At 34.5% G+C, this 15342-nt stretch overlaps 1 protein-coding gene across 1 annotated transcript in view; it reads right to left on the bottom strand.

The window, feature by feature from the left end:
• The window catches only part of LOC124360821 (putative transmembrane protein 183BP), a 38373-nt gene extending 25632 nt beyond the window's left edge, over positions 1-12741 (bottom strand). The window contains exons 1-5 of the mRNA XM_046814744.1: positions 12343-12741; positions 8619-8711; positions 7205-7306; positions 6004-6217; positions 2436-2628 (exon numbers count right to left, since the gene is read on the bottom strand). Of these exons, the coding sequence (XP_046670700.1) occupies positions 2436-2628; positions 6004-6217; positions 7205-7306; positions 8619-8711; positions 12343-12412 (672 nt within the window). The 5' untranslated portion in view covers positions 12413-12741. The remainder of the gene's footprint in view (positions 1-2435; positions 2629-6003; positions 6218-7204; positions 7307-8618; positions 8712-12342) is intronic.
• Positions 12742-15342: the final 2601 nt, after the last annotated feature.

Below are 15342 nucleotides of genomic sequence, written 5' to 3'. Positions count from 1 at the left end.
GGGTTACTTTAAGGGATGTACACAGCTAGTTGAGCAAAATAATTATAAAATGGAGTTCACCAGATCTAACATTCTTCCTGTGCTGGGAGGTGTGCCACAAGGCTCTGTCTTAGGACCAGTACTTTTTTATACTCTTTATCGATTACCTACCCAACAACTAGGAGACTACTGCACATCTCTCATATATGCCGATGACACAACGCTGCTCCTAAATCAATCTACTTCGGGCAGCCTGGCTGTATCGTCTTACATAGCCTTTCAATATTTTTTTTTATCCTGAGGGAAAAGGACGATTTGTCCCCGCGCTTAGTCCTTAAAAGGATCTTTGCGCCTCCCTTACTTAAATTTGTGTCCTCAAAATCTGAGGCTTTTACGGAAGCCTATCAGATTTGAGGGCTTCTGTTCTCTGATATCCTTAGAGCTGAGGAGATATGCTCCCAGGAATCTTTTCCGAACTTTTAAAATGGCAGGACAATTTAACCAAATATGCTTTGCTGATTCCTCCTCTTCTCCTCAGAGTCTACATTCATCATTCTGACTAAGGCCCACCCTCATAAGATGTTTCCTTAGAGAGCCATGTTCTGTCAACATCCCTAATATCAGTCTTATATCCTCCTTACTGTGATCTAAGAGAGCTGCCCACCCTAGAGATACAAATTTTGGATAGTCTTAATCCGAAGGCTCTTCTCCAATGTTTCTTATCCTCCTTTCACAATCTTTTAGCTATCCCGCAGTCTGGCTCAAACCCCACCATTATGACTCCGGACTCCGTTCCCTTTTACACTCCTTTTATACTCCCTTTTATATGGACCAGTACTTTTTATACTCTTTATCAATTACTTATTCAACAACTAGGAGACTACTGCACACCTCTCATCAATGCCAATGACATAACTCTGCTCCTAAATCGATGTACTTTGGGCAGACTGGGTTTTTAGTCTTAGCTAGCCTTTTTAAATGTTATTTAAATTCTGAAGTCTCGCCCATTCCTTGGGTCAGTTTTGAAAGACAATCTAAATTTCTTGGCATAACCATACACATAGACTGGGACTCAGCATGTGGACAATTACAGCAAGAAACTTATCACCAGACAGTCTGTTTTCAGTGGTTGGTTGTCAATGCAGACCTATTTTTCACCTGCATTCTTTAGTTCAGTTTTAAAAATTAGCGTTTTGTTCTTATTAGGTGCATACAATTTTTGCTACAAGGTCATAGGATTAATAAAGATTACTACATAACAGTTCAAAGCTCTCTGCATAAAGAAAAGCTCTCTGTAAAAACAAAAACACCCGGATTCAAGGCCAAACAGATTTCGCTGTAGAAATAAAATATGCACCAACTCACGCTTCATTGCTTGTTCATGAATTATTAACTAAAAACAAAATAGTAACAATGCCTCAACCTCCATATTTGCCAAACATGTTTCCGAGTGACTTTTTCCTGTTCCAAAAATAAATAGAATCATGGAATTCAACCCCTTTTGTGGGTAAATAGTAATATGATTTAATAAATTATATCTAGTCCAGAAAGTAACAGAAGTTTTGACACGGCGTGGCAATGAGAAACTAGCGTACAGTGCTTCCTACACTCAGTACGCAACCAGCCAAATATCCGAAAATAACGGAAGACCACAAAAACAGAGACTTGCTAAACACACCCACTTAGTACAAAATTATGGTAACTACGTTTACTAACCACAAATTCATGAACTAAACTCCATGAATTGGAAGAAATGCTCTGAGATTTCCGTAATCATGAGATGACGATTTTCACGGAACGTTTCGTTTGATTTTTGCCATCATGCACAAGACTAGGCCTACAACGGCAATGCTCATTGTGAACACTGGTTCTTCCTTTTTTTTAAATCAATGCCTCACTCGTCTTTCACTCATTATCGCTTTACTGAACACATAAAAATAATCTGGTGATAAATTTTAATTGGATGTAACTTTTTGCCAACGAAAACCAATCACAAATCGCACTTCACAACTTACTGGCGTGATTTTCAATTGCCGTGTTCATTTCAACACTCCATTGTACACAAAGCACGATAGGCACAATCCACACTCTACCACAGCTGGTTGCGTACTGAGTGTAAGAACACTCATCAAGATGGCAGCACTAATCCTGCCCATTGCCGTGCCATGTTAAGATGTCTTACTTTCTGGACAGCCCTCGTATAATAGGGATTCACAAAGTTCTTAGAAGTATACAATAACACAGTGAACACAATGACATTGTAACTCTCACCACCAGCATTAAACCATCATTATACTTATCACTGTGGATTTCATAGTAAAGTATAATTAGCAACTTAATTGTTTTTTAGATGAAATAACTACTTAACTCTAAACATATAGATAACATTTTTTAGTTTAACTAGAATTTATTGGATGGACCGGTCTTACAATCCACACACTAGTGTTCAAACTGACCTCTTGCCACATGGAAATGCATTGGCGAGACTTGAGATGGTAGGGGGCACTCATGGACGCTCGGTCTATGCGAGCGGCCAGAGGTGGATACATGTAGAACAGTGAGCGGATAACGCAAGCCTTCAGTCCGTGGTGGCGCACCATACAGGCTGGCTGTAGTCTTGATGGCAAGTTCGGTACATTCTTGTAGTATCTGAACCATACAATATGAACTTTCAACATGACCAATGTTTCATAAAGTATTGAAACGATGATTTTAATCTCACGAATAACACTTATATAGCAGATGTGATAAAATTGTGATACCTCCATAGAAAGCAGATTCCGTCATTTCATAACTGACACCACGAAAACCATGGAGTTCATATTTTACACTTAATTAACCCACTATTGCTCTTTGATTTTCCTCAATAGCAAGGGAGCGGTATGCCATCTTTGGTAGTTTGGACAAGGGCGGTGAATTTCCCCAGGAGGACCTGATAGGTTGTTTTCGGCGGTTTGTGGAACTGCTGAAATCATAAGACTGTTAGGCCTCATGGTGTGCTTATAGGGTGCACAAAAGACCCTTGAGGCCTATGTGCGTGGCAGTAGGCCGCTCCATAGAAGAAGAAGAAACCCACAATTGCTCATACTGTTACGTTGAATCAAACATTTTATTCACACTTAATAAATGTTACCTCACAAGTACAGTAGTAGATTAACACCACTAATTAGAGTACCTAACAAACTGACTATTCCATGTTGTGATTGCAATCAAAACTAAAGTTTTGCTGTTGTCATATCATGCATTACACTAAGGAGAGGATGGGTTCCAAAAGCTGATTGTACAATACAATACAATGCAACCTCGTTAAGTCGGACCTCTTTATGTCGGATCTCAGGGTAACCTGGATCAGTTCAGGAAATATAATATAAACTTTTGGTCGTCCGTTTAGACTGCCGAGCGTGGGATGGATGTTTTCAGTAAACTGTTCGTAGAACTCAATAACTACATGTATTGCGACTTGTTGCGATAAATATGCCAATAAGAGAGAGAATACTGATGAAGAAAACATTGAAAATATCACAGTTATAAGCTAAGCAGAGGTAACAACAAGAGACAAAACCGGCCTGAACTTCTCATGTTGAAAAGGATCCGTGACCGCATGGTACGGAAACAGCATTCAAAACTGACGCAAATCAAATTAACAAAATTCTTTCAGAAAAATTCAACTCAATAATATTGTATTATACTTTATCGTAATGTGTATTTAAAGTGTTTTTCTGCAATAAACAAATGATGTAATGATTGTACATGTTCTTTATTTTCAACATTCTCCGTTTAACCCAGATTTTCGTTGTCAGATCGGCCACGATCCCGGCTAGTATGACTTAACGAAGTTACACTATACTTTCTTTTAAAGAATAGAACGCCAGAAATTAATTTTGATTAATAAGTAATAAGACAACCACACCATTCCATCAAAAGATTATTCATAACAGAAATACGTTTTGACTAGGAGAGCACGAAACACTAGTTTTACTGCCAACAGCTTAATAAATGTAAATGATGTGAAATTTTCCTCTGTTCCAAAATATTTTGCATTATAATACCCTTCTTGTTTGTTCAAATGTTACTTAATTTATGACTATTAATTTTATTATTTTATTAAATTACTCAACCTCCCACACAGTTGATCTTCCCTTTGATATTCATGGATATAATTAGAAATTATGTAATGAAACAGACTGCTTAAAGCTGTGTATTACAGTCCTAAATTAGAAAATTGAAGTAGAAGTCTAGTTCTGTATATTATTGATTTTTCAACGAATAATCTGGCTAATCGGGCTAGTACATGTAAAGAGGTTATTATAGTTGTCAGCTGGGAGATCACAGATCCCAGGGGTCATGTAGAATAAGATCTTCCAACTCAGGTAAATTGGATGCATTCCATAAACCACAATTTAGCTCAGCGTAACAATTACTTTCTATTCCAGCTTAACAAATTTAAGAATTATTAACCTTAAGACTGTGATAATATAAGGCTAGTAGAAAAATTCAAATACTTGGGACTGACTCCAGACAGGAAAATGACATTTAATGAACACATTTATGGTCTTAACAAAAGCCTGAATCCTTATGTTCCTATTATATATATGTTGAGTGATAAAGTTACCTATAATAAGGTAAAGATGGTTGCATATCAATCGCTGGTTGAATCCAACAATAGATATGGTATTGGTATTTGGGGTGCAGCCGCTACATCCCATTTAAAGATTATAAAAAATCTGCAAAATAGGTGTTTGAAAAGACTATTTGGAAAGGAAGAAATGAATCACCTATGTACAAGAGAAGGAAGAAATAATGAAGGGATTAACACTTTAATAAATCCCAAACAGTTTTATATATGCAGAAATATTATAGATAATTTTAATAAAAATGATCACAAAATAAAAAGGATAAAGATTTTCAACACACGACTCAACTCAACACGAAATATTCTATACCTAGAGAATGGCCACAAAGTTTGGTGAGAGGTTGCCCGAGTTTTATATTCCATATTATTTAACTTACTTCCAGATGAAATTGAAAACTTGAGAAACTTTAGGGTTTTTAGAGAGTCAGTGCAGAGATGGCTTACCACAACACACAATAAGCTGACTACTTAGCTTACATCTAAACTAACTAAACACATACACAAACACACACACAAACGCATACACTACATACATACACATGCACAGGCAAATAAAGTGAATGATTGGGTAAAGCTTTGTTACTTCAGCGGTCAACCAGATTTTGTTAAAAACTAGGATGCATATAATGTTACATATTTATTATTATTGTTGAATGTTTAGAGATTCATTGCTTATATTTAACTATTTATAGAATGCTGTGTGTTGATGGGCGATTTTTTTATATATTTTATTTATTGTTATCCAGTTATATAATTTACTATTTATTATACTCTGGATAATGTATGTATTATCCCCATAATGTTATATAAAATGCCAGTATTTAAAAATCTGGAGTTACAGAAGCACCACAGCCACACAAAGAGCAATGTAACGTTTTTTGTAAAAGCACAAACTAAACTGAGCAAAACAAACAATTGATGAAATTATAATGGAATTTTGTATCTTGCTTTTTTAAGTTTCATTATGGACCTCACCGATAAGTCATGTTGACTTGGTGGGGCCATGATTCTATAAAATCATGTATTAAAAATAAATAAATAACCTTATAAGCAAAACAACAACTTGGGAGCTGATATAAGAAAAGAATCGTGCAACGGATGGGAATGATTTTTGATTAGCAGCTTCCATACTGGTACTAATCAATGCAACTATTGAAAATTCACATTGGAACAATGCTGTGATTGTGGAGAACAACCAAACATGAGCTACCATTGTAAACAGGTGTTCTTTGCAATTAAACAAGACGGAACTAATTTTCGCTAGTTAGGAAGCTCTGCATTAGTTTCAGGCATTGGCTCTTGAGGGTAGATCTATTACTAATGTGGCTCAGCTTATGTTAAAAGATATAATAATACAAATATGGAGATGATTTCTGATAAAAAAACCGTACCTTTTATAAAGACTGAGCCAGAATGTGGGGGTTTGGACAACAGACCAAGAGTTCCTGCAGATGGCGGAGAATGTGGCGATATCCTCGGGTCGGATATACTTGGACAGAATGTGCCAGATATCCAGTGGATATGTGTTTCCGTCTGCGCTGCATCCAGCAATACTCTCACTCAATGTCTTCTTGCGGCGACATGATGCCTTCTTCATTACAAAAACTAAAAATCAAGCACAGAAAAATGTTCAAAACTGAATAAATTTTAATTTCCAATTTTATTGCATAAGACACAATCAAAAATAACACACAAACAGAAAAGAATAAAATATATTTATCACGCTGACTACATTGCATTGTATTACTTTAGTCAATATTAATACCACTTTATGACAGTATTTATCTTACAAACGAAATCCATTCTCTCGACTTTCCATACAATTTCGCGCAGTCACACATTCATACATATACAAACATTCGTCAAATCAACCCCCAACTGAGTATAAAGTGCAGGACACCAGGTGGTGCTTTAATTGGGTTTTTTATTGGGTTATTTTTCTAAATTTAGCGTTTCAAAAGACTGCGAATGGGCTTGATGACAACCGGAGAAGGAGGTGTTCAAATGCTGGTATCGGGACCCAAAAGTAAGCGCTCCCAAGCTCTTTTCTTGTACCTGTGTACGTCACTGCCTTGTGTCAATATACACTTAAATCAACAGTAAAATGAAGTCTCTAAAATGTACACAAACACGGTAGAGTTGGCAAGCTGATCTCCTTGAAAGCACTTCGACACAACTCTATTGTTCAATTTTGCAATGATTCAAACAACTCTTTTTGGAATCTGAATACTTTTACCAAGTTTGATATGGCCACAACTGCTCCATAAAGAAATTCCATAGGACAGTATGGAAATAGTGTTTTGGTCTGAAAGGGTATCATGGTTAGAACCACATGTTCAAATGCATAATATTGAGTGCTACCTGTTGGACCATATACATCCATTATAAGGTGTTTGCCAATTCAGGGATTGATATTTTCAATTTACTGTATTTACAAGACGTGTCACAATTCAAAATCCCTATTATAACTACTACTCATTGTAAAAATCACACTTTTTGTGAATTCAGAAAGATAGGAATAAAATAGAACATTGACTTTAACTTAGCATTTCTAATTTTAATCATTGTAGTCACCTAGATGACTAAACTTACCTTCTTCACCATCTTCATTTTCTTCTTTGACAAAATCAAAATCACCTTCAAACTCATCCAGTTTTTCGTCCCAAGCCTTGTCTTGTATGTTTAATTGCTTGACTGGAAGCAAAAGGCAACATGAAGCAAACGTGATATAAATAAGAGACTAGCATCAATCTGAATTCAAGCAGTTCTCTGAATCAAGAAATCTATAATTGTCTTTAAGCACTTACGTCACTTTTTCTTATAACTAAATGGCCTACTCTTATCACACCTTTAAAATCCCATAAAACAAGTGTAATGATTAGATGTATACAAAATAAGTCAAAGTAAATTTTATATGTACATGGTAAATGTGAATAACGCCACAATTTGCTCATTAAAAATCAAATAAAAGTAAATATGGTATTAACAGCATCTCGTTAAATAAATAATATATATATATATATATATATATATATATATATATATATATATATATATATATATATATATATAATATATATATATATATTATTTCTGTGCATTTCCTTATTGAGTATTTATTGTTTGCCCGTCTTCGTGGTTTGTTAAATTTGATCCCACACTAAAATAAATACATCAGGCTATCGTGTACCCCATCGGACCCACAATTGCTTAATTTTTAAGGTAAATTAATCTTTTAGGTACCCCTTGGCGTACATGGAGAAACATTGAAAGAAATATTTAAATTTATTTTTTTGTGAAAAATTGCGAAGCCTACATACATTTCTTGTTATACTTAGACTTTTAACGTAAAAAAAACTATTAGTGTATTTTGCCATATTATTGAAAAGTTTAACAGCATTATAAAAAGTCCAGAAATAAACCTTTGTCGTGAACATGTTAACTGATTAAAGGGTGTATAAACTACCCTCCAAATAACGCACACTTATAAGAGGATGAACCCAGCAAACTGTAGTTTTTGGTATCTTCTCTTCAAATAAAGAAGCAAGGCAAGATACCACAGTTTAAATCTAGGGCACATCTTGACTTCATACAAGCCGACTGTTTACTGGACTGTTTCAGAGAACAGGTTCCAGCTCCGGTTAAGCATAACTTAAAAAGCTTAAAGTTTACATACAAAACATTACTATTCAATAAAATATTACATCAAATTAAACCGTTAAGAATTTTAATCAATCTGATATACAATATGACCAACATAAGTGTTATTTCCGTTAAAAAAGGTATGATTAAAAAGATGACTGCAAAAACAACTAGTCGCTTGCTATTGGGGGAACAGTTTAATCACTAATAGGTTGCAAGATCAAGGGTTAATTCCCTTCTAATAGTTGTAGGAAAACTAACAAATTGCAATTTATCTACTAACTAAGCTACAAAAATTATCCATATACACTATTAGTTATTTTTAAAACAGCTGATATGCTATTTCAAGAGTATTGTTACATACCTTCACAGACCACACTTAAGGATGCTTTGGATTTTCTAAGCCTTCCTCTTCCAGGTAGAACACTTGAATTCGCATAATCTGCCAAAGTCACATCTACAAACAGAACCATAAATTTAGATATCGTACTGAAACATATAACAATTTTTAAACGCTCCAAAGTGGTACTATACACGGTTATTTTACTGATTATTCCAAAGTTGGCTAGAATTAAAACCAGTTTTTTCACTCAACCTATTTCTTTAAAAAAAATCTCAAACATTTACAATTTGAGTAACCGGTTTTCCAAAGTGTACCTATCTCCAAGATTGGATTATATTTGGTCATTTATTTCGAGTTACATCCTTACTAAAAAACATTGTTACTGATGTACCCAAACTACACTTTTTCCATCAAAATGTTTTCCTCTTTGCAGGACATAAGGACAATATTCTTATGATACGCAAAAACAGGGATTGAACTGTTTAATGGGTGGCTATAACCACAACATCTGACAAATGAGAATGCTTATAGCAAGTTCTATTTGCCTCACTAATGGATTGAACTGTAATATTTTATATACTACTTTGTAGCCTATTTTATTTGTTTAAGTCATATTTGCAACACTTGGATATGCTTTGGGCGATTTGGCATGAGAAAGTGCCGATAACAAATGCCCTGGCATAAATGAGGACTTTCGTGGAGCCATCCCGCACTTCTGGTTACTGAAGAAAAATCAGTACTTTGGTACTATCTGGTGGCCATTATTATTGGAAGGATTTCTCTAACCATAAAATACTGTACAAATAACAGATTACATATCATTATGACGATCCGTTCATGTGTTCTGCCTCCCAAAAGACAGCGATATCAGCCAGAAAAAGGCCACTCTACTATTTCTTATTAGACTATATAAGTAGGTAAATAACAAATGTATTATAAATATTAAAAAATCGATTGGAAATAGCAAACGCTAAGGTGAAAATTTACCATCTGTATATAACATGTACCTAACATTCAATTTGTAAAACTATCACACTAAAGGCTGTAGAAATGTTGTTTCAGTGGGCCCCTCTGTCCGCACGATATCTTGTAAACAAACTGACCCATAGACTAGACATTTTGCATGAACGATTATTTTGATATATTCTGAGTCCGATTATGGTGCACATGACTGGGACTTGGCTGAGCTTTAGCTTATATTTTTATATTGTTCTTATGGGTAACCATAAAGGCAACGAGAAAATAGCAGAATAAATACATTTTTATACAAGCTGAGTATAATCATATAAGATTTTAACATGTGACATAAACACAAGTAGCTTATCCATACAGTAAAAATAGTAAGTAATAGAATGGAAAGTCAATGTTAAAAGTAGATGAAAAGATTTGATTTCAGCACACTCTTGAGATGTACTAATCTCTCTATCTCATCAGAATATTTATTATTTAAACAATGCTGAAACCTAACTTAATGATCAAAAATTTGAATGCATCACGTAGCAAGCAAATTCGAGAAAGATTTCATCCGTAGACTTTAAATTTTGCACGAAACATACTTTTCTGTCTGCAGGGATTGGCCCAAATATGGGCTTCTGCTAGTCAAACTGTCCCAGGAAAGGTCAGGTTAGGTTAGGTTAGGTTAAGTTGGTGACTTGAACAATAAGCAAAAATTCATCCAAACTTTAGAAATAGTTTGGGACCAAAAAGTTTTTGAGTTTACTCCTAAATTCTTTTACTCAGTTTAATGGTGTTAGACAGACAGGTAGAGCTTGAAAAGTTTTCTTACAGAAATATTATGGTGTTTTCTTAGAAAGAGTGAGTCTGTATTCAACAGCAACAGTATTTCTATGCCTAGTACTACAGAAGTGTACATTATTGCAGAATTCTAGATTTTGTGATTTTATATAAACTGCACACTCATAAATATATAAACATGGAACTATTAAAATTAAAAACTTAGTAGCCTAAATAAATTTCCACCGTGAGTCTGGGGTGGTAAACCCATTAGGCTATATGATTGCCCTTTTTTGCAAGATGAAAATTTGTTTGATGATTTTGTTTTGCCACCCCAAAGGATAATGGAATATCCAAGACTGAGTTTTATAATGGTGCTTCTTCAATCATGGAATTAGGCTTATCTTCATTGAATAAACTCAGCAAGTTGAAAAAAATGTCTCTTTTGTCTGCCAGAAGATGTAAATTTTTTTCTGTATTGTGTTTATTTCCACTATTTATCCATAAGACATCTTGAGAAAGAAATAAGCTAATGGGCTTCTGGGATGCAACCTCAGTGAAACCTTTTAAGCAATATGTGATGTGGTGTACTTCTACTTTGCATCTTTTAAGAGTAAAATATTGAAGTTAATAAAATAATTGCAAATATACCAGATAATGTTGTTACAAAACAAATTTAAGGTAGGGTACGATAAGCGGACCCGGTTTTTTTATATCGAAGAATGTAACCATTGATACCTAATATTCGCATCTCAAATCCTAGACTATCAATCGATATAAAAGTATTTATAGTCCTCAATAACAATCACGTTTTAAATTAAAATAAGGATTTAATATTTACAGTGATGAAACAAATTATTATAACCAAAATTAGGAAAACTGAAGACAACCAAATTTGCTCCTCTCACAGTTACAGTTGTTTTCTTTCCAACAAAATTTCACAATCTCGGTTTTTCGGTACGAGTCCAACATGTTGAAAGCCACGTAAAACATGTCTTATCATCTTTCAAAGCAATGTCGTGTAATTTTCTAAAATTGACTGCCATTTTTAATAATCAAATGTTACTTATGTAAAATTGAAATATTACCTTACGCGTATTATTTGAAAGTGTTCACAGCTGTTGATATAGGTTATTTAAGTTAATGGTATCAATTTACAATAACGTGACCATGGAAAGGTATGTTCATTTTTTTTCCTGAAAACAATAGTGAAGAAAAAATTCGTCGGCAACGAAAATCAAAGGAGTTACGATTTTTTTGAAATCCTCTGAAAACTCTGTTTTTGACAGTACCTCTGGCAATTTTACTGAAATGATGCTGACTAGTACGTTAATCTTGTCAACGATGCCTGCCCGCTGCGCAGTGCTGCGCACTGCTTGCTCTTTTAGAAAAAAAATTAACTCGAGCTTGCAAAAGTCGAATCCCAGATCATGTGATGCCCCTGATCCTTAACCCTCCAAGTGTTGTTCGACAAAATTTTGTCGGTTATTTTCCATCCTTAACGCAATAATGCCCGAAAGGCATCAATATAATACAATAATATACTTTCCCCCCCGTTTATATGCACCTGTGATTAATAATACTTGGCTATAAATGCCCAACCCATGAAAAAAAGTCCATTTTTCATGGTCACGGTATTGTAAATAAATACCAAGTTAATTATTCAAAATAATTAATCAATATTGATTGTTATGATTAAGTAGTATCGTTTACCAATTTCGATATAAAAACCGGGTCCGCTTATCGTACCCTACCCCATATTTATTTAAAACTTCTAAGAATACTGATGTTTATAAAAGGGAAGTGAGGTGACTAATAGCCTACTTTTCATCTTTTCAGAAACAAATAGTTGCAATTTAAATGTGACTTTTAAAGTCTCCTTTATACTCTTCTGTAATTTACAATGCTATTTATGAAACATAAGTATGCAAAGATGTAACTAATGAATTGTAAATGATATACAATTACAGAGATAGCTTAAGTTGAATAGACAAATTAAAATATATCTTACCTCCAACATCTCTGTTAAATCCTTTGTGAGAACCAGATTTTTTACCAGATTTCTTGCCCTTTTCAGACATTTTCAATAAGGCTTAACTTATTTAGTTAGAGATCAACCACAAAAATTTAACGTTAATTCTTTCGTAATTTTCCCAACAAACGCTTCGTCTGCTTTACTACTTTCAGTATTATACAAAACTACTGACATTTTTAGAACTTTATCGAGCCTTTTAAAGAGTTTTAAAAAACTCAAAATTTAAAATGTTTGAAGTAAAATGCTTTAAAAAAATATCATCATTTAATACCATTACCGGTATCTGTCAGGTTGTAAAATATATCATAAATTTACTTGTGCTGATGCAATCAATAGTTATCATAATGTCACGTCATGCTAAGCGAAACAGAAAAATTGCAAACAATTCTGTTTTATCAACCAAGAATCATAGAGAACATTATCAGTAAGTCAACATTGACATTGCATTTGACGCCTGGAGACGGCAACATACATTTTTTTTATCCTCTGCTGGTTTAGCTGACAGATGTTTTGTTAACCAGCTGACGTAAATATTTTATCCCAGAATAAAACTGGAAGTTTAGGTGGTTTATATATAAAATATGTTGTAATTTAGATATATAAATTTTGGAAATTTCTTATATAATATTTACTTTTTAAGCATGGTTTCAAATCAGTACCCAAGATAATATTTTTTTAAGAGAACTGCAAGTTGGCAAGTTTATTATAGATTACTCTATGATCATGTAACCGACAGCGGATGGGAGGCACCGCATGGGAGACTACTCAGTGGTAAAATGACGCCAATTTTAATTGCGTGATTATGTAAATAATTTATTTAGTAAACTTCCATTTTACACTATCGCCTGTTAACTATTTGATGTTTTACAAAGCGTTTATTTTGGGATTATAAATTGTCAAAAATGCACTTATGTTTAATTTTTAGTAAAATTGTAAAACCCTGCATTATACAACACTTCATCTTACACGATTGAGGTTTTCAATTGGTTTATTTCTCATCACAACTTTATGAATATAGAAGTTCTTGCATATTCAAATCTGTTTCGATAATATACAAACTTAAAAGGTTTTGTCTAACAAACGCAACCAATTACCTCTACGCGCTATTGCAAATTTCAAACTCTGAATACGCTTGATTGCATAAGCAATGTATCTGATTTGGACTCAGTAACCTCATATGATAGGTTCCATCAAACTTTTGTGTACTGGTCGAACATTCATTTGCCAGAAAAAATCATTGTCTTCAAAAATCCGTCAGCAAAGAACTAAGTGGTACCGTACACACACACACACACACACACACACACACACACACACACACACACACACACACACACCACACACACACACACACACACACACACACACACACACACACACACACACACACACACACACACACACCACACACACACACACACACACACACCAAAACATTAAAAATTTAAAAAGGATACTTTAACCCCAAAAAAAAAAAAACTAAGGGTGTGGGGTGGGGGGGGGGGGGGGTGGGGGGGGGGGGGGGTGGGGGGGGGGGGGGGTGGGGGGGGGGGGGGGTGGGGGGGGGGGGGGGTGGGGGGGGGGGGGGGCTCAACCACTACATTTTACAGTAGTTTAGAAATCACCGAAAGAATGAATATTGGACGAAACTGGGATAATAACGTATGATGATAGGATCTAGTCAGTAGTATAACCACACTCCACTTCCAGCTACTATGAAACCGTCCAGAAATCAACGATGAATGGTGCTGTATAATTAGGCAGCTCAGAATGACTACACATCTCACGAATAGATTGAACAATTAAAATTAAAAAAAAAAAGAAACTCCTGCTCTGTATAGGTTTGATATTCTAAATTATATGCTAGAAAGTTAAGAAGGCTAGTAGCAATGTAAAGAAATATGCAACCTAATACAAAGTATTCTTTTTTTAATTGACATTTTAAAATTGTAACATAAGAAAAACATGATAAAATTAAGCTATAGCATAGGTTCAAAGTAAAAAAATCAAATACACATCTAACTTACAACTCCTCAAACTTTAAAATACTAGTGTCAAAACTGTAAAAATCATCGAGATTGTAAAATGCCTTTAATTGAGGGCCAGTCATGCATCACTTTCTTAAATCGTTTTACATAAACATTCTGAGTACTTAAATCTAGTTTGTTAATAAGTGATGTACCAACAAACACATAGAAAAACAAGATCTTACTCAATCGTGTATATGGACCATCAATTAAATCTCAATTTCTAGTAATACGATTATATACATGCTTATTAAGTGTGAAGCTGGTAAAATTATTCGCAACGTGCAACAAAGCGAAAAGTATGTAAAGATTTACCGCTGTTAATATTACTAATTTTACTAAGATAGGCCTGCAGTGAGCTCTGGGATGAGCACCATCTAAAATTTCCATGGCCTTCTTTTGTGTGATCAAAACATTGTCTACACCATTGGAGTTGTCCCCAAGAGGGAAAATCATATGCTATTGTGCTAAGAAAAGAAGCAAAGTAAATCATTCTTAATGTATCATTCGGCATGCATTGTTTTAGGTAAACCACTCTATATGTAACGTTTTTACACACATAGTCAACATGAGGACTCCAGGACAGCTTAGGATCATGTATAATTATTCACAAAAACTTCGCCTTTAGGTTACTATGACTATTTCAATGGTTACTAAAAAAAATACATATTTTGTGTTTTCTTTACATTTAACAAAAGATTTTGGCTATTGTACTATTCATTCGCTTGTATAAGTAAACTACCAGCTTCTGTCTGCAAGGAAACCATTAATAAGTGTGATGTGGCAAAGTTGCATCAACAGGAAACATTATAGATTTCGAACTCACACAATAAACTAAATAGTTACCGTACTACAATGAATAGAAAGGGGCTCCAGTGTTACCCTTTACTTAACCTCAGAGTACTCAGAAAACTTTCCATTTGAACAAACGGTTTGGTACCTTTCACTG

The sequence above is a fragment of the Homalodisca vitripennis genome, chromosome 4 (assembly GCF_021130785.1).
Source record: "Homalodisca vitripennis isolate AUS2020 chromosome 4, UT_GWSS_2.1, whole genome shotgun sequence".
Classification (NCBI taxonomy): domain Eukaryota; kingdom Metazoa; phylum Arthropoda; class Insecta; order Hemiptera; family Cicadellidae; genus Homalodisca; species Homalodisca vitripennis.
Note: the sequence above shows the minus strand (reverse complement) of the source record. Positions and strands in the feature narration are given on the sequence as shown.